General features: G+C 42.0%; 1 protein-coding gene across 3 annotated transcripts in view; it reads left to right on the top strand.

Moving 5' to 3' along the window:
* LOC114564265 (amine oxidase [flavin-containing]) overlaps positions 1-16,533 on the top strand; it is a 67,462-nt gene extending 50,929 nt beyond the window's left edge. For all 3 annotated transcript variants that reach the window (XM_028591515.1, XM_028591514.1, XM_028591516.1), the window contains 10 exons: positions 1,525-1,666; positions 4,778-4,927; positions 7,613-7,772; positions 8,479-8,575; positions 10,573-10,626; positions 10,727-10,784; positions 11,849-11,946; positions 12,206-12,317; positions 13,281-13,343; positions 15,835-16,533. In XM_028591515.1, the coding sequence (XP_028447316.1) occupies positions 1,525-1,666; positions 4,778-4,927; positions 7,613-7,772; positions 8,479-8,575; positions 10,573-10,626; positions 10,727-10,784; positions 11,849-11,946; positions 12,206-12,317; positions 13,281-13,343; positions 15,835-15,990 (1,090 nt within the window). In that variant the 3' untranslated portion in view covers positions 15,991-16,533. The remainder of the gene's footprint in view (positions 1-1,524; positions 1,667-4,777; positions 4,928-7,612; positions 7,773-8,478; positions 8,576-10,572; positions 10,627-10,726; positions 10,785-11,848; positions 11,947-12,205; positions 12,318-13,280; positions 13,344-15,834) is intronic.
* Positions 16,534-20,155: the final 3,622 nt, after the last annotated feature.

The raw sequence follows: 20,155 nt of genomic DNA, 5'->3' as shown, positions 1-20,155 counted from the left end.
GTAATAGTATTACATTTCCTTGTGGAATGAGCTTATCACGCTGCATCGCAGATCTTTCTATCTCAAGTGTGTAACCCCAAAAAAGGGTCCCATGGGCAGCGGGCACAGGGCTGGGGCACAGGGGAGGGGAGGAGAGGGGAGGAGTGGGGCATCCATGGGCGCGTGATGCCAGAACCAGCCCACTCCCGCCCTCCCCCATCCCAGATAACAGTTATCCAGCCGACGGACCAACCTATCCACACGCCCCACCTTCCATTACATTACATGTCATTTAGCTGACAATTAAGTGCGTTCCACCTTGAAGGTGCAAACTCCAGACAACATGTAGTAAGTGCCAAATACATTAGCTTTAAATAAGTAATACTACAAAGAGCCATATAAAAGTGCAGCATCAAGAAATGTATATCTTTTTTTTCCCTCCTTTATCCGAGGTGTAGTCAGAAGAGATGTGTTTTTAGCTTTCGGCGGAAGATGCGTAGGTTTTCAGCCTTCCTGATGTCAATAGGGAGATCATTCCACCGTTTGGGATCCAGGACAGCGAACAGTCGGGATTCCGTTGAGTTGGCTCAGTGGGTAGAGCAGGCGCACATATGCTTGGAGGTTTATGCCTCGACGCAGAAGTCCCGGATTAAAATCCGATCTGTGATGATTTCCTGCATGTCTTCTCTCACCTAGCTTTCCTGTCAAATAAAGGCGGAAAAGCCCAAAAAATAAATAAAAATCCCATCATCTCAATCCTACTGATGTGTCTAGAATGCTTTATTATGTTATGTTAGATAAATGCAGTTTTTAAACCAAACTGAAATTGCTCCTATCATATCTGTGCAGCTCAGCAGCAGGAACAAAGCACATTAAATTCAGTTTTTCAATTTTATGTATAGTATCAAATCATAACAAGAATTATCTCAGGACACTTCACAGATAGAGCGGGTCTAGACCACACTCTATAATTTACAAAGACAGATGGTTCCATAAAATGCTCTTCGCAAGTAAAAGGAAGGAGCAGTTCAGTACTTTTATTGAATTTTGAGTGTTTTATTCAGTTTCAGAGCATTATTCTGACTAAACTTTGACAGTCTTTGATTATCCATCAACAAATGTTCCTCTGATCTGAACTTTTAAACTAAATAATTCATGATTTCTGCTTTTATTTTTTTTAACACAGAAAGTGGGTTAGTGTTAGTGGTGTATATACCGGTGGTAGTGAATAAAAGCCCTGAAAACGTGGACAAATTCGACACAAAATTTTAAAAATAAAATGGCAAAATAAGCGACACAAACGTCAAAAGTGTAAAAAAAATTTTATTTGGACCCGGGAGGACAACACAAGGGTTAACATCACTTTACTAAAAAGGTGGGAGACTTTCAAATAGAGCTAGCTATCCTCTGTTACTGTCTGGTATACAGGGATGCTGGGCAATGTGTGTGGCTCCACAATCAGCCAACTGGATTGTGTAGGATCTTACTCAAACATAGCTGTTATTTTGAAGTATTTAAGTTCTAACCCTTCTCCCTTATTTCTAGTACTGTTCGCCGCTTCGCCAAGCTGTTTGTCAACGTCAACGTGACCTCCGAACCCCACGAGGTGTCGGCTCTATGGTTCCTCTGGTACGTGAAGCAGTGCGGAGGAACCATGAGGATCTTCTCCACCACTAACGGAGGACAGGTACGTGTGTGTGTGTGTGTGCGCAGTTTCTACAGTACAGGCCAAAAGTTTGGACACACCTTCTCATTCAATGTGTTTCTTTATTTTCATGACTATTTACATTGTAGATTCTCACTGAAGGCATCAAAACTATGAATGAACACATATGGAATTATGTACTTAACAAAAAAGTGTGAAATAACTGAAAACATGTCTTATATTTTAGATTCTTCAAAGTAGCCACCCTTTGTTTTTTTTGATAACTCTGCAAACCCTTGGTGTTCTCTCAATGAGCTTCATGAGGTAGTCACCTGAAATGGTTTTACCTTCACAGGTGTGATTTGTCAGGGTTAATTAGTGGAATGTTTTCCGTTATTAATAAAAAAGCGAAGGGTGACTACTTTGAAGAATCTAAAATATAAGACATGTTTTCAGTTATTTCACACTTTTTTGTTAAGTACATAATTCCATATTTGTTCATTCATAGTTTTGATCCCTTCAGTGAGAATCTACCATGTAAATAGTCATGAAAATAAAAGGAAACGCATTTGAATGTGAAGATCTGTCCAAACTTTTGGCCTGTACTGTATATTTCTACCTGTACATGTGAGCAAAGTGCCACATCCAAACTAACCTTTTAACACTCCAAAGTCACACATTAACTCAAACTAACTAACCGATGGAGGCAGCTGTAGAGCAGCAACTCCCGTGTTCTGCGAGGTCAAATGATTTTTTTGTCTGGTGGCGGGGCGGCCTCTAGCTCACCCAGTAAGAGCGTGTCCTTTAAAAGGAGTCTGGTGGTCTGACTTCTGGTCAAAGCCACGCACGAGATAGACTCATAGTCAATTGCTCCATTTCAGTCGTTATCAAAAACACCCCCAAACTCGAAAACTTTAGCGTGAACACCCCGAAGGGCAAGACATGAGTGGGGGGAGATCCAAAAGAGATGATATCAACCGGAGAGGGAAGATACCTAAACAATTAAAGCCCAACAAAAAACAAATGGAGCCGACCGACAAAGAAAATGGCGATCTGCTAGCTAGCGTAGTTGGCGGTGGAGCTAATGACAAACTGCTTCGGGAACTGTCAACTATCTCGAATAACATTTGTCACTTCAAAAATGACGTTCACTTAGCTATCTCCGACCTCAAGTGCGATTTAAAGAAAGACTTCAAGGATGAGCTAGCAACGCTGAGAGAAGAGCTAAACCAGAAGCTAACTGAAGTAGGGACCAGGCTCCAGGGTCACGACCAGGCGATCACCGAGGCAGAGGAGCGTATTTCAGATATGGAAACAAGTGGTGCAGCAACGAAAGAGGCTCTGCAGAGTCTGCTGGAAAGAACAACGCAGGCTGCAAGAAAAAGTCACTGACTTGGAAAGCAGGTCCAGAAGGAACAACGTCCGAATATACGGTTTACTGGAGGGCTCGGAGGGCGACTCGATGAAAAAGTTTATGGCAGGGTCTTCAAACTTTTTTAAGCCAAGGACCCCTTAACTGAATGAGAGACGGAGCAGGGACCCCCTACTACAGATATTGTATAACATGAAGTTGCATAATAAGTTGTGCCTACAATAACATGTAGGGCGACCCAAAGCCTTTATACATTCCTTTTTTACATACAATGCTAAGCTATTAAAATAGCCTACTAATTGTTGGCATGATCTTATTAATCATATTTCAATGTGAAACACACATGTGGAACAGTGAATCCTTAGGATGAACTGTATTGGTGGATGGCCTTAGGGACTTCCTTACCTATAGATCAGTAAGCAGTGGGGATTTATATTTTCTAATACATTTGTAATATGTTGGATTCATGTTAAGATTTTTGGATTTGGAGGCCCCCCTGCATTGACTCTGAGGACCCCCTAGGGGTCGCTGACCCCCTGTTGAACATCCATGGTTTATGGAGAACCTGCTGACCACGGAAGTTGCTCTCCCTGACGGCATGTCCCTACAGATCCAGCGGGCTCACAGAGCTTTGACCCGAAAGCCGGGCCACGACGCTACTCCTTGATTTTCTTTGAACATGTTCCAGAAATGTGACAAAAACATTGAAAAAAGTGACAAAAATGTTGATAAAAGTGACAAAAACATTTTAAAATGTGGCAAAAACTTTGAAAACAGTGACTAAAATGTTGAAAAAAGTGAAAAAAAACATTACAAAATGTGACAAAAACTATGAAAAAACGACAAACATTGAAAAAGGCGATAAAATTGTTTAATAAAGACAAAAACACTTAAAAATGTGGCAAAAACATTGAAAACAGTGACTAAAATGTTGAACAAAGTGACAAAAACATTGAAAAAAGGGAAAAAAACGATGAAAAAAATGACAAAATTGTTGAAAAAGTGACAAAAACAATGAAAAAAACGACAAAATTGTTGAAAAAAGTGACAAAAACGTTGAATAAAGACAAAAACACTTAAATGTGGCAAAAACATTGAAAACCGTGACTAAAATGTTGAACAAAGTGACAAAAACATTGAAAAGGCGACAAAACTGTTGAAAACGTGACAAAAACATAAAAAAAAATTGACAAAAACATTGAAAAAAAGTGAAAAAAACATTGGGAAAAAAAGACAAAAATGTTGACAAAAAACATTACAAAATGTGACAAAAACTATGAAAAAACGACAAACATTGAAAAAGGCGACAAAATTGTTTAATAAAGACAAAAACACTTAAAAATGTGGCAAAAACATTGAAAACAGTGACTAAAATGTTGAACAAAGTGACAAAAACATTGAAAAAAGGGAAAAAAACGATGAAAAAAAATGACAAAATTGTTGAAAAAGTGACAAAAACAATGAAAAAAACGACAAAATTGTTGAAAAAAGTGACAAAAACGTTGAATAAAGACAAAAACACTTAAATGTGGCAAAAACATTGAAAACCGTGACTAAAATGTTGAACAAAGTGACAAAAACATTAAAAAGGCGACAAAACTGTTGAAAACGTGACAAAAACATAAAAAAAATTTGACAAAAACATTGAAAAAAAGTGAAAAAAACATTGGGAAAAAAAGACAAAAATGTTGACAAAAACGTATAAAGCCCATCCAGACCCTCCAGTCTCGCTGCTTCTGCACTCTGTGTTGTTGGTGTTGGTGACTGACCCCCCTTTGCAGGAGAGGAAGTTTGTGGGCGGCTCCAGTCAGATCAGCGAGTGCATGGCCAGGGAGCTGGGAGAGCGAGTAAAGCTGCAGTCTCCGGTCTACAAGATCGACCAGAGCGGGGACATGGTCGTCGTGGAGACGCTGGACAAACTGACCTACACAGTAAGCATGTCACCGCTGAGTCTGCTGCACACACACAATAACTCGCCTCCAGGTACTCGTACTGTATTTTCCATTTTGTGCTATTTCAGAAGTAAATATTGTGCTTTTGACTGCACTACAGTTAGACGGCAGCTGTAGCTACTTTACAGATTAAGATTTCACTTTGAAAAAACCACAACATAATACACTTAAATAAAAAAGATTAAAAGAGATGCAACATTGAAGTGATGAACCAATAATGCATCAATAATTAGAATCCAATTATATAATATATTTTATTCTTAAATGGGCCAATCCGCATAATGAGTACTTATATATATTTGGTAGATGTTCATGCAAATTAGGCGTGTGCAAAACGCAACGCAGACGGGGTGAGAGTGAGAAAGTTCGGTCACAAAAGAATCGTCGTTACGTAACGTTATCCTCATACTTTTGTAGGCGTACTACTGGAATTACCCCCCGTGGGAGGTACAGGACCAGCTCTCTGTTTAAAGGGTCCGAGCCCCCGTAGCCTATGGGTATTACCCTACTAGGTTAAAGGGACAATTTAAGCTGGTGGCGAGGAGACTCGCCTAGCTTCTAACTGCCTTCCTCCGTACGTCTACCTTGCTTGCATTAGCACCGCACCTGACCGAATGGCCCCAGAGCCAGGTACAGCACCAGTCACACACGCTAACGCCAGCTCTCCTCTCAATGATCTGGGCACTTGGTAATTGCAAGTATTGGCTTTAGTGGCTCGTACAGTGAGCCCCAAGGGTCTGTTTAATTTCTATGGCTAGAGCAACCAATTAGAACCTAACTTTGTTGATATACACACACACTCCTTAAGAATTCTTGCCTTAGTGAGACGTCATGAATCCAATGTCCACAATTCAGTCTTTAACTTCAATGATAGCTTTATTGCGCAGATTTTAGAAAGGAATTGCATAATGCATTTAATTCTCAAAACACTGATTAATTATATATTTCAAAATCATTAGCTTAACCAATTATTCGTGAGTAAAAATGTATTTAATTCCAAACCCCTGATATAAAGGCTTGTAGCTGGAAGGTGAAATGTCCAGTGTTGCAGGGAGAGAGAGGGAAGGGATGTGCTCGTCAGTACAGTCCTTCCTGGCCTGCCATACTGCTGGATTTTGGTGAAACTCCTGACTCAATTCAAAAGTCCGCAAAATCTCTTATCCAAAACAATCACTATTGGCAGGGTGAACAAAAGAGTACTCCTTAAAATCCAAATTGTAATCCTTAGGCTGGGTGGGGCTGGTTAATTCGCCTATTGCCAAACACTCCCGTGTCGGCCGTAAGTGATAGGAGATCCTCGTTCTGCGATGTTGGCTTCGTTCGTTGCTCTGTCTCTTGAGTTGAATTTCTAAGTCCAAAGACTAGCTGCTCTGATGTGGTCGATCGAACAGCCAGTCTTGAACTCCGGGAGCCGGCAGGAGAACTAACCCCGATACTTCCTGAGGTGTCCCTTCTTATCCTTTCAAAATGTGTGTGTGCTCCGTATGCGTCATTATGCATCCCTGAGCGCATGTTCCTAACAACACATGCCTCCTGTATATTTCCACATCTCAACTCATCCATCTCTCTATATTTCCTAATACATGTCACCTCCAGCTTAGTACTTCATAATCTGATTTTTACCACATGGCCGCACTGTTTCAACATTGGCCTCACTGCGTCAACACACTTTCCCAAATGCATCCTGCCCTGGCCCTCTCAACTCAACTATTTTTCTATTTTAACTAATACATGCCACCTCGAGCGTAGTACATTCGTAATCTGATTTTTACCACATGTCCTACCTTATTCAATCAAACAGTAGTCATTCTTTAAATCAGTACACACAACACCTATTTCACATAATTATTATCCTTAATAATCAAACAATAATTATCTCTTAAATCACATATATGTCGTGCGCATAGCATCAGGATCATAGTCTCTTATTCTTTGTGGATTTTTGTCATATAGTCAGAGCCGGGTCATGCTGGAAAGTACCCAATTTTACTGTGTCAGGCCTACGTCAGGGATCTCAACTTACTTCTTACTTCTACTTGCGATCCTTCTTATCTCTCTCTCTCTCTCTCTCTCTCTCTCTCTCTCTCACTGTAAGTGATTAACCTGCCTGGCTTGACACATGCGCTCGTGTCTCGCGCAAGAAATAGAGGAGACCCCAAAACTATCGCAGCCGCTACTTGCCCGGTGTGGCCGGCCAGATTGGATAACATCGGCGCCGTAAAAAAAATGGCTGCGCTACAAAAACATTCACAAATGTGGCAAAATCATTGAAAACAGTGACTAAAATGTTGAAAAAAGTGACAAAAACATTGAAAACAGTGACTAAAATGTTTAAAAAAGTGACAAAGACATTGGAAAATGTGGCAAAAACATTGAAAACAGTGACAAAAACATTGAAAACAGTGACAAAAACATTCAGTTCTTCCAGCACTGCAGTGTAAACACATGCAGTATTTGAACACTGTGACATAACGAAGTCCTTAGGCACAAGAAGATGTTGAGCAACATTCCAACTAATCAGTGTGAATCCCAACGAGCAGCGGTACATATTGTTCTCTGCTGCCATCCGCCGGCTGCTTGGCATCCTGCAGCCATGTTCCTCGTGATGCAGCTCACACTGCCCCGTCCTGTTTGTGTCCCCTCTCTCGTGTGTCTTCGTCTTAGGCCAAGTACGTGATCGTGGCCACCCCTCCCGCTCTGAACCTGAAGATGCACTTTAACCCCGAGCTGCCGCCGCTGAGGAACCAGCTGATCCACCGCGTCCCCACGGGCTCCGTCATCAAGTGCATGGTCTACTACAAAGAGAACTTCTGGAGGAAAAAGGGTACGCAAAAAACACATGCTGCAGTGTATGTTTTTGTCTGCACCACTGTGTGTGTGTGTGTGTGTGTGTGTGTGTGTGTGTGTTATTAATGTATTATTTATGCATCATGTTTTAATGTTTAACATACAGCGATCTTTTTTCTATGTGCTCACTAAAGTCTGGAATGACATTCCACAGCACATCAGATCTTTAACCTCAATAACATCATTTAAATTAACATTTGCTCGCTATTTAATGGAGAGGTTTACCTGCGACCATTAAGTCAGCTTTATGGCTTTGCCCTGCTGCTGATTCTCTTGGTCTGTGTGTTTGTTACTGTTTCTGTCTAGGAGTTTTGTTGTGTATGTGGTGTTTATGTTCTGCAGAGCAGGAACCTGCTGAAAATCAGTTTTACACTGAGTCAGGCCCGATTGTCTTTAATCTTTTCCTGTTTAATAAATAAAAAATGAAATGAAATGAACATGTGGATGGCACAGTGAACCCTATCTTAAATGTGTAAATGAAATGTGTGTTTGTTTTTTTTTTTTACAAATAGGCCAATTTGTCTTTGCTATTTTTTATATGTTGGATTCATATTGTGTATTTTCAGACATATTTTCAAAAATAAAATTTTTTAACATAATTTGGGCAGCCCATGTGCACTTACTCTGAGGACCCCCTAGGGGTCACGGACCCCCTGTTGAAAATCTGTGTTGTGTGTCGCCAGGTTACTGTGGCAGCATGGTGATTGAGGAGGAGGGCGCTCCCATCGGCCTGACACTGGATGACACGAAGCCGGATGGGACTGTACCCTGCATTATGGGGTGATTCTATTAAACAAGATAATACTATCATTATGTACCATGCACTTCGCTGTACACTCACCTAAAGGATTTTTAGGAACACCATACTAATACCGTGTTTGACCCTATCCTATCAATATGGGCCAACATTTCTAAAGAATGCTTCCAGCACCTCGTTGAATCAATGACACAAAGAATTAAGGCAGTTCTGAAGGCGAAAGGGATCCCCCCCCACACACACACACACACACACACACACCATTACAACACCACAACCACCAGCCTGCCCAGTTGTAACAAGGCATGACGGAGCCTTGTTCTCATTCTATTTATGCCAAATTCTGACTCTACCATCTGAATGTCTCAACAGAAATCGAGACCCATCAGACCAGGAAACATTTTTCCAGTCTTCAACTGTCCAATTTTGGTGCGGTCGTGCAAATTGTAGCCTCATTTTCCTATTTTCAGTAGAGATGAGTGGTACCCGGTGGGGGTGTAGCCCATCCGACTCAAGGTTGTGCGTGTTGTGGCTTCACAAATGCTTTGCTGCAGACCTCGGTTGTAACGAGTGGTTATTTGAGTCAAAGTTGATCTTCTTTCAGCTGGAATCAGTCGGCCCATTCTCCTCTGACCTCTAGCATCAACAAGGCATTTTTCGCCCCCCAGGACTGCAGCATACTGGATGTTTTTCCTTTTTCAGACCATTCTTTGTAAACCCTAGAAATGGTTGTGGGTGAGAATCCCAGTAACTGAGCAGATTGTGAAATGCTCAGACCAGCCCATCTGGCACCAACAACCTTGCCACGCTCAAAGCTGCTTAGATCATCTTTCTTTCCCATTCGGACATTCAGTTTGGAGTTCAGGAGATTGTCTAGACCTGGACCACCCCCTTAAATGCATTGAAGCAGCTGCCATGTGATTGGTTGATAATTGCATTAACGAGAAATTTAACAGGTGTTCCTAATAATCCTTTAGGTGAGTGTATGTGGACACCTGTCCCATTAAAAAACCATGTACATTAAAGACCGTGGTTACACTTGTCTTTTCAACGCGACTTTTGTCATCTGATCAAGTCTTAAATGTCAAGTCTGTACGCTCCGAGGTCGGACCTGGCAGGTGGGCACAATCTGGACAATTTTAGCAAACGTAGGTCTTGCATCCTCTTCCCACCACACCGGCAGTTTCTCTCCAGAGAGAGAGCAAAGGGCAAGAGAGGAGAACTGGGGCTGGAGCACAGCTGATAGCACTGTCTCTCCACAACAGGGCGCGTCTCATACAGGCCCTTCCACCATTAGATGGCATTCTTTTGCACCAAGTGTAACTTTCGATGCACCTTTGCACGGATAAAATATCCGATCAGGCAGGTCGCATTGAAGTGTCAAGTGTGTACACACGTACATACAGTATGTCGAGACAGCTGAGTTCCAATCTGGTGCATCCAATCACTAAAGTTGCATCATCGGGCGGTGATGGCACAGTGGATGTGGCACATGCCTTTGGTGTGGGAGATCTGGGTTCAATTCCCACTGCGGTACATCAACCAATGTGTCCCTGAGCAAGACACTTACTGTAACCACTTCTTGTTCCAGAGGTGTACAGCCTCTGACATATATAGCAATTGTAAGTCGCTTTGGATAAAAGCGTCAGCTAAATGACATGTAATGTAAAAATAACTAGTGTAACTTGTTGTCAACCAAAACCAACACTGTGTTATTCCATGTCTTAATACTTTCTGATTTCCTACTGAAAAATATGCTCCATTCAACTTCACCAAACTGGGAACACCATTTCTTTAAGGTTTGGCAGCAATGAATGTTGAAACAGAGCAAGGCCTTTCCCAAATTGTTGCAACAAACTTAGAAGTTAAGATTTCCCCTTCAATGAAAAAAAACAAAACGGACCAAGTGTGTGTCCACATCTGGCCATGTTGTGCACGACGTGTAACTGGAACTGCTCGGCCACTAGTGCAGCGGCGTATTTTCCTAGTGGATAATATTTCTCTTTTCCCTCTCCTCCAGATTCATCCTCGCCCGCAAGTGCAGAAAGCTATTAGGGCTGACCAAAGAGGAGAGGTAGGTGCACGCTGGAGAGACAACATAGCACGTTAATACAGTATCTCTCTCTCATGCTGCGAGAGTGGTTTCATCCAAACTGTTGCCTTGTTGCGTTTAGGTTGAAGATGATCTGTGAGATCTACTCCAGAGTGCTGGGCTCAGAAGAGGCTCTGCATGTGAGTTTGGACACAGACTACCACAGAGTCCCACAGCTGCAGTGGAACTGCGTCAACAGTTAAATCATTCATGTGTAGGACACACTTGGTCGGTGACTCGTCATGGCTGGGGGTCGTGGCTTGTGGCAGAGTCGCCGTGGGGAAACAACAATCCTTTCCCCCCTGACGGGATAACATAGTGTCAACCCTGTATGGACTACTCTATAGCAGTTATGCCTCTTGACAGAGCAAGATACATAAATAAAAATTGAGCCGTATTGGGTTGGATTGTCCTTAAATTATATTTGACCGAACAAACGACCCAACAGAACAGCCAGAGGTGTCATTTCCTGACATTTTTTGTTAACGTTAGCTACCTGATTGAGTCTCCAGGTAAGAGACAGCTAACGTTAACCGTTAGCTAATCTTAGATGATTCACTCTGACTGTATTATCAGTAACGTTATCCCTTTTGTTATCCCATTCATTCAATTCCTTATAGCTACACTAAAGACAGGTTTGTCTTAGCATGTTAAATGAATAAATTTTATGTAAGTGTTACAGTTTGGACTGTAGCAGCGACGTTAGCGGTATTAACACCGGCTACGTCTGTCTATTTGGCAGTATATAAAACTTAAGATCAGGATTTTTTAACTTATCGGAGGCGCAGAACGCCACACAGCAGCTTTTTGGCATTGTACCAAGCACAAAAACAAGCGTAAATATGACAAAGAGAAAAGATTAACCGCTAACAAGGTGCTCGTTAATTACAGTGGTTTGTTTCCCCCCCACGGCATAAACAGAAATGATGTTTTAGTGGGCGTTCCCATACTCAGATTCTTCAGGACTTTGGGCTTTTTCACTTTGTAAACCTATAACGTGCACAAAAAGATATATAACAATAAAGGAAAGGGAAAAAGCCAAAAAAGCATAATATGAGCACTTTGAGAACTGAAATCGAAAGGAAGAATCGGGAATGGACTCATATATCTATCCACCTTAATAAAGGGAAAAAAGCCCAAAAATGGAATTGTTCAAATCAAAACGATGCCGAACCCTATTAATGTGTCCACTTGTGTCTGTCAGCCGGTGCACTATGAGGAGAAGAACTGGTGTGAAGAGGAGTACTCCGGTGGCTGCTACGCGGCCTATTTCCCTCCAGGAACCCTTACTCAGTTTGGAAAGTAAGTCATACACAAAGCTGCCCACGGTACATATTGTGTCCAGATGCTTAATATCTTTATATCCATGCTGTTTTTGTTCTCATTAAAAGGTAGAAAAGCTGAATAGTTTAAACTAAATTTCGCCACTGTAGATCTTGTTTTGGTAATTTCAGATAATCTCAAAGATTTCTTATTCTATCCATTCGGAGTCAAAGATTTACCGTTTAAAACCGACGACACGCTGTAACCTCTCACGATCTCTGTCTTCTCCTGTCTGCAGGGTGCTGAGGGAGCCAGTCGGCAAGTTGTACTTTGCCGGCACGGAGACTTCCACAGAGTGGAGCGGCTACATGGAGGGGGCCGTGCAGGCTGGAGAGAGGGCCGCCAGAGAGGTCAGAGGTCACCTGGACAAACACTCAGAAACCAGAGGATCCTCTGATATTTAGAACATATGAGGCTATGTTCACACTCGGTGTCTTTTTTTTACAAGAAAAAGTTGACTATGGCGCTTTTTATCGAAAAGAAGAAGAAGCTGGCAGCGTTTTTATTCCAAAAAGCAGCAGAGAGCATCTTTTGTTGCTATAACAATAGAGCTGGGCAATATATTGATATTATATCAATACCGTGATATGAAACTAGATATCGTCTTAGATTTTGGATATCGTAATATGGCATAAGTGTCTTTACCTGGTTTTAAAGTCTGCATTACAGTAAAGTGATGTCATTTTCTGATGATAAAAAAAAAAAATCTCATTGTGTAAATATTTTGTGAAAGCACCAATAGTCAAAACTACAATATCATTGAGGTATCGATATCAAGGTATTTGGTAAAAAATATCGTGATATTTGATTTTCTCCATATCGCCCAGCCCTACATAACAACAGCTACTGCTACAGTATCCCAGCTTTATAATTATGAATACATAATTTTAAATACATGTGTAAGCCCTTACACGTGTGAGGAAAAGGTTACAAAGGGTCATACGAATAAAAAAATAGAAATAAATTTAACAAATGACACAAAAAAAAATAATATATATACACACATACAAATAAATGAATAATAATAATATGATAAATAACAGCAGTGATAAAGGCGATGAAAATGGTACTAAACCATATATAGAAATATTCAAAGGAAAGAGATTTTGAAATAATTAGATGAGTAAATTCACAAAGTCACGTACTAAACACACTGAGTTTGGTGCCTAAACTTAACTGTCGTCGCCGCATAACGCTCACTTTTTGCTCTAGAAATAAAGTTTAGTGTTGTTATTATTATTAAATGCATTTCATGTTGAAATAAATAAATCTTGCTGTGAGTGTCCCGACTGATCCGCTGTGTTCTGTTGCAGGTTTTGTGTGCGATGAATAAAATCCACCAGAGTCAGGTCTGGCAGACGGAGCCCGCGTCTATGGTGAGGGAACGCTTTCTGGATACTTTTTCAACTAAATTTAAAGGTCCAATATGTAATATTTGTACTGTAATAAATCCAAAAATGACACCAATGCCTCATCAGATATTAAGGAAACATGTTAAACTGAAATACTATCTTTTCTGACAACAATGCTAATGTCAGTATTTTGTCTTTTTGAAATTTACATTCCGTGACGGAATTTATGTTTATGTTTTGATCTGTGTGTTGTTATCAACGGCCCAGTTTGACAGGCAGGCCGGGTTGCCAGATATACCTGTAAAAACGTAAACCCAGCGCGCTACAGCTGTAACGGTAGTACAGCCATGAAAGCAGCAAACAAACCAACAGGATCAACAGAGATAGATTCTACATAACATAAAAAAAAAAGAAAACAGCATGTTTCTAACAGTTGCGTGACCAGAGACGTAACAACCCCCTGGTAAATATTGGAGATGTATTTGAAAGATGGAGACAGCTTAGATCCCAAAAGGATGCAGAGTTGGCTTATTTTCTCCTGAACAGGTAAGCATTAGCTTCAGGCTAATTTATCACAGCTACTAGGGACGGGCATTTTTTTGTCATTTCAACATTTGTGTACTTACATTGAATTATATAGCTAGAGTACCCGAGTTGGTTACTCGCAAAAACAATTGAGACATAGCCAGTAAAGTGATCCCGACTGGTCCTGGCTAACGCCGCCATGCTAACCCTGCTAACTGTTAACGTTACCGGGAGGACCAGGCATGCAGCCCATGGCTGTTTACAGCGTGTAGCCTCTTCTGCGGCTGGAGCCGACAACGGTGAGTTATTTTAAGCCACGAGAGGGGGGCTGTAAATCGGTAAGAGAGGACTGTGAGTTTGCAGTGTGTTTAGCGATTGTTGCCGTAATTCTAAGCCAATGAAGTGTGTTCCGTCGGCAAGGTAGTGGTATTTTTAGCGTTTCGTATTGTAATTCTAAGCCGAGGAAGTGTGCCTGACTGGCGTGTGGAGAGGACGGTGAGGTTGTTGTGTTTTTAGCGGTTCATACGGTCATTTTAAGCCAAAAAAAGTGTGTCAGTTGGTTACAGAGCTCCGCGTGAGCACGGGCTTTTATGACTGTCAATATAGCCAGCATCTACTGTTAGCTACTCCGCTGTGCTGTGGAGTAATGTCTGGCTATGTGAGACTAGCATCTACCGTTAGCTACTCTGCTGTGCTGTGGAGTAATGTCTGGCTATGTGAGAAAAGCGTCCAGCTACATTGTTGTGAATGCTGGGGTCTCAGCCTGGCAACCCCCGTGAACTTTGAGTCTGGGCAGGAGGGGGCGGGGTAAACGACTCTCCAGTATTTTGAATTGGTAGTGCAGTAACTATTTTAACCGCTAGCTGCCAGTATTACATACAATATTACATATTGCACCTTTAAACTCAAAAGTCTAATAAATTGTGGACTTAATTGTAGGGAACCCAACATGCCCACGAGCCCCTTGAGGGTTTTCTGGGTTTCTTTTGCATGCCCTTTTTATTGAATGTCTTTTTTTTTTTTAAGATTATTTTCTTGGGCTTTTCCGCCTTTAATGGACAGGACAGCTAGGTGAGAAAAAGGAAGAAGACATGCAGGAAATCATCACAGGTCGGACTTGAACCCTGGACCTCTGCGTCAAGGCATAAACCTCTCTGTATATGTGCGCCCGCTCTACCAACTAAGCTAACCCGGGCACTTTTTAATGTCTCTTAAATGTATCATTGTTGTTGTTTTTGGACATGTGCTAGACAAATCAAATACAACTTAAGCCCAGTTCAGACCAGAGATTCACGACCAGATGAAACCGTTTTAGAACGTCGTAGGGAAAAGTTTCAGCGTTCTGAACCGGCCCGTCTCAGCTCGACTCAAACCAGCTGATGGTGTCACTGCGACTCAGCTGGTGAATTCTCCAGAGGCTGGGTTTTACAACGTAAGAGACGTCTCCTGTTTCAACAGCCAATAGAGAAGTCAGGTGGTGGAGTCTCCAGAGGCTGGTTTTACAACATAAGAGACAACTCCTGTTTCAACAGCCAATAGAGAAGTCAGCTTGTGGAGTCTCCAGAGGCTGGTTTTAGAACAATAAAGAAGTCACCTGTTTCAACAGCCAATAGATGGCGATGTCAGCTTGTAAAGGCAGGTGCAAACTATGGAAATAAAATCCATAATCCATTTTATTAGTTTATGTTACTGCGAGCGCGGTACGTGGTCGAGCAAGCTAGAGAGTGACTGAAGAGAGAGAGCACCCAGCGGTTGCTCTCTCAGATTGTGTGTGGTTAGCTCAGTTGGTAGAGCAGGTGCACATATGTAGAGCTTTATTCCTCGGCGCAGAAGGTCAAGGGTTCGAGTCTGACCTGTGATGTTCCCTGCATGTCTTCTCAGCTTTCCTATCCACTAAAGGCAGAAATGCCCTAAAATTTAATTTTATACGTAAACCGAGTAGAATTTCTTTTCTCACTTGCTGCTGAACCCCTCGTCTCTCCTCCAACAGGAAGTCCCAGCGCGCCCGTTTGCCACCAGCTTCTGGGAGAGAAATCTGCCTTCAGTCGGCGGCCTCTTCAAGTTGGTGGGATTCTCCACCGTCCTGTCTGCTGCCACGGCAGCCGGCGTGGTGGCCTACAAGAAGGGCCTCCTGTCCCGGAGTTAAACCGCCCGCACGCATCATCTCACTCCTCTGCGTCTCAAGGGGACGACCATCTCTACAGACACTGTGCTCTATCGTACTTGTATTGCACTACTTCACGGCCCAAAACTACAAAGTAGTGAACCACATCAGGTGTTGTTCTGCTCACACAAAACACTAAAGTCTGTTTGAGAGAGAGAGAGAGAGAGAGAGAGACAGAGAGACAGAGAGAGAGAGAGAGTCATGGGCCGAGCACACGTCGAAAGATGCTAGTTAGAGAGGAGTGAAGAACTTCAGTTTAAATCGACGATAACATTCAGATTGTAAAAAACCAATGAAGGAAAAAAAGAGCAGAATCAGTTCTTAAAAGGAAAAATATATACAAATATAGATATCGCTATTAATATTCCATACATCGCCAATGACGTACACATTCTTGATTGTGTGTGTGTGTGGGCTTGTATGTGTGTGGGCTTGTATAACTATATTCATAGGGTCCAAAGACCGGGAGTCCAGTATACTTGTGGGGTCCAAGTTTAAAGGGCTGTTTGAGGGTTAAGACTTGGTTTTAGGATTAGGAATGGAATTAGGTTATGGTTATGGTGAAGTCCAGTATACTTGTGGGGTCCCGACAGCTTTGTTGGGCCAAAATGCTGGACCCCACAAGTTTTTAAGGGCTGTTTGAGGGTTAAGACTTGGTTTTAGGATTAGGAATGGAATATGGTTATGGTTAAGGTGAGGGTAAGGGTTAAGGTTAGGCATTTAGTTGTGATGGTTAGGGTAATGGGCTAGGGAATGCATTATGTCAATGACCGGTCCCCATAAAGATAGTGAAACAAACCTTGTGTGTGTGCGTGTCTGACTACCTCTGCTGATTTTAGGTGCTAATTATTCTGAGCGAGCAGCAGAGTTGTGAAAATTGCCGCTACAAAAACACAGAGGAGGTTTAAGGATACGGCCGGGGTTTTCTTATTGTCAACAAATCCCATAAAAAAACTAAATCATAACCCTTTTTTTAAGTAGTGTGTGTGTGTGTGTATCAAAGCCTGATACATCTTCCTCCTCTGTGCCGTAGAGCTCAAATCCTAACAGGAGTTATCTCAAGACACTTTACAGATTGAGTAGGTCTAGACCACACTCTATAATTTACAAAGACCAACCACTTCCCCCCAGGAGCAATTGCACTTAGTGCCGTGGCGGCAGCGAGGAAAAACTTGGCGGCAAAACTCAGAAATTCTCTGAGATTAACCCTCTGAGGTCTAAGGACATTTTCACATTTCTTTTTAATTTCACCTTTTAAGGGTATTTGCATATAACTGATCCCCATGTGTTTCATATCAAAATGTTCAGTGCAAACTCTGCTTTCTGTGTAGTGACGCTCACATTTGTTTCAGATGTATAAAAAGATAATTTGACACTAATGTTGATGTTTTGAAATTTCCTCAAATCTCTTGTGAAAACCAACCTACACTCAATTGTTTTGGTGCTTTGACATTAATTTTAATATATCATTAAAATAGTAAATAAATGTCTAAAATGAAATGTTGTAATATCTCTTTTTGAGTGTTGACTCGCTGGTGTGTTTTTCGTCCTCAGAGGGTTAAAGTCACAAAATTTACAAGAAAAAAACTCGGACAAATTGTGTTTTTTGTTAAGGAGTCACATGGCAAGCTTGCTGTGTATTTTGCCTGCAGGGGTTGGTCTACCTATCGAATTATACTCTTGGTTTTAGCCCAAAATCACAATGTTGTCATAAGCATCCAGACAATGAAGAGACAGGGGCAGAATTTATCAATCCAGATCAGAAAAGGATTTATTGCCAAGTCAGTACGAGGAATATGCCTCAGTTTTTAGTGCAAACATAATCAGAATCAGAGTCAGAAGAGGTTTTATTGCCACAATAGTTCAAATGAATCCCTCGTTTTACTCCCTAACGCACCAAATCCACGCCTGAAATTATTCCCTAAAAATGAACTCCGTGACAGTGCCCAGCTGTTACAGGAAATAACTCAACCTTTATAAGAACAAATACTTCATATTTGTGACCCGTTTTTAGAGATTTACAACTTCAGTAGCAACCATAGACTGTATAATATTAACGAACAGCGCATGTGTGACGTCACCCATTGGTTTGTGGAGATCGGAAACCAAACTCCTTTTGCAACCGCACGTGTCGCCCCCTGCTGGAACTCAGATAGAAAGCAGGTTTAAGGCACTTCTGCATTTGCAGCACTTCGCCGAACCGGATGCTCTTTCCTTTAATATTTACAGTCAATAGTAGCAACAAACAGGCGAGGGGTGAACAGGGTCAGGAAGTCAAGAGTGTTGAGAGACAGAATAACTAATAATTGTCTGTTTATATGGGATATGTTGACAGTGAGAAAAAGAATAAGACAAATGCATATAAACCCCATAATCAAAACTAGTCTTTTTCCAAAGTTTTCAACGTGTTTGTCACCTTTTTCGAGTTTCTTTTGGACAATTTGTTCAACGCTTTTGTCGCCTTTTTCGAGTATTTTTTGGGATAATTGTTTTGACGTTTTGGTCGCCTTTTTCGAGGTTTATGTTGAACCCAAAGTTACACCCTTGGCTCTAGCTTACCAAAAACCACATGCTGTTAACATTGGAAGCCATTTTAGAGCTATCCATCATGCAAAGATGTGGCCGGCCTGCTCTTCCTCTGTGAAGGCCTCCGACAAAAGAGTAGGAGGCGAAGTCCCTCCCCTTCCTGTGCCCCCAATGGGACCTTAATTTGGAAAAAATATATGTACGATACTTGAGAGAGAAATGATTGTTTGGCAACCATTGTTTGTGCCTTCGACATTATGGAAATCTGATTTTGGATTGAAGAAAATGTGAAGAAAATTAATCAATTCAATTGTATTTATAGTATCAAATCAAGTGTTATCTCAAGACACTTTACAGATAGATTAGGTCTAGACCACACTTTATAATTTACAAAGAGCCATCAATTCCAGTAATTCCCCCAAAAGCAAGCATTTAGTGCGACAGTGGCGAGGAAAAACTTCCTTTTAGGGAGAAAACTCGGACAGACCCAGGCTCTCACTGCAGGATGTAGCAGGACGTAGCATGGCACTGCAGGGCGTGGCAGGGCGTGGAGCAGGACCACGGCTACAGCTGCAATCATGATTTAGGGGCCACCCTAATCCAAGGAAAACTGCTGGGTGAAAAAACATAAGGACTCTGGGGAATAAGCTCCCCAGAGCTAGGTTAGTAACGAGCATTTCTGGGACATGGATGCTCACAGATAGAAAGAGAGAGGAGAGAGGAGTTCAGTGTGTCAAAGGAAGGAAGTCCCCCGGCAGTCTAAAACTATAACAGCATAACTATGAGCTGGTGCAAGGCAGACCTGAGCCAGTTCTATAAGGGTTGGTAGATGAATCTAAGCAGAGAAGAGAATCAACACACAATTGAGTTTAAAAGAGCATGCTGCCCCTGTCCCAAAAGGTGTGTGTGTGTGTGTGTGTGTGTGTGTGTGTGTGTGTGTGTGTGTGTGTGTGTGTGTGTGTGTGTGTGTGTGTGTGTGTGTGTGTGTGTGTGTGTGTGTGTGTGTGTGTGTGTGTGTGTGTGTGTGTGTGTGTGTGTGTGTTTATCTGTTGTGCCTTAATGGAAGTCGTAGTGTTTTTGTCATTTCTCTGAAGTGCCTGTGTGGCTCTTGACACTCTTTGCCCCCCCCCCAGCCCCACCCCTCGCCCCTCGCTTGCACTGGAGGTGAGTGGTCAGAAGGACCAGGTCGTTGGTTTATCATCAGTAACCATTAGGGTTGCAGCGGTATGACATTTTCACGATAACTGTCTCAGAAATGAAGACAGATTCAGCAACTGCATGGCCTTTTTCTCGCTTAAAAAGTTTTCAGAAACACGTTTCGGTGAACTATCTTCATTAATTAGGAGATTGTATTTCAAACGAGCCGCCATTAAGGTCGGTTTTGAAATTCGGGAGCAGACAGACCCACGTGACGCGTTCGTCCAATCAGCTGCAGCCATCGCGATTGTAGGATGGTTTAGACTGTTTTCTTTGCTTGTCATTGGTCAGTGAAGGGAGCCGGATGGCGAGCCCACTAGCGTGTAATGCTGGGAAGCGGGGCGGTCCCATCCGTGAAAACAACGCGTACATGGACACCCACCATAAGAGAGCCGTCAATTGTCGTACCGTGGTAACCCTAGTA

This window comes from Perca flavescens, chromosome 11 (genome assembly GCF_004354835.1).
Source record: "Perca flavescens isolate YP-PL-M2 chromosome 11, PFLA_1.0, whole genome shotgun sequence".
Taxonomy (NCBI): domain Eukaryota; kingdom Metazoa; phylum Chordata; class Actinopteri; order Perciformes; family Percidae; genus Perca; species Perca flavescens.
Note: the sequence above shows the minus strand (reverse complement) of the source record. Positions and strands in the feature narration are given on the sequence as shown.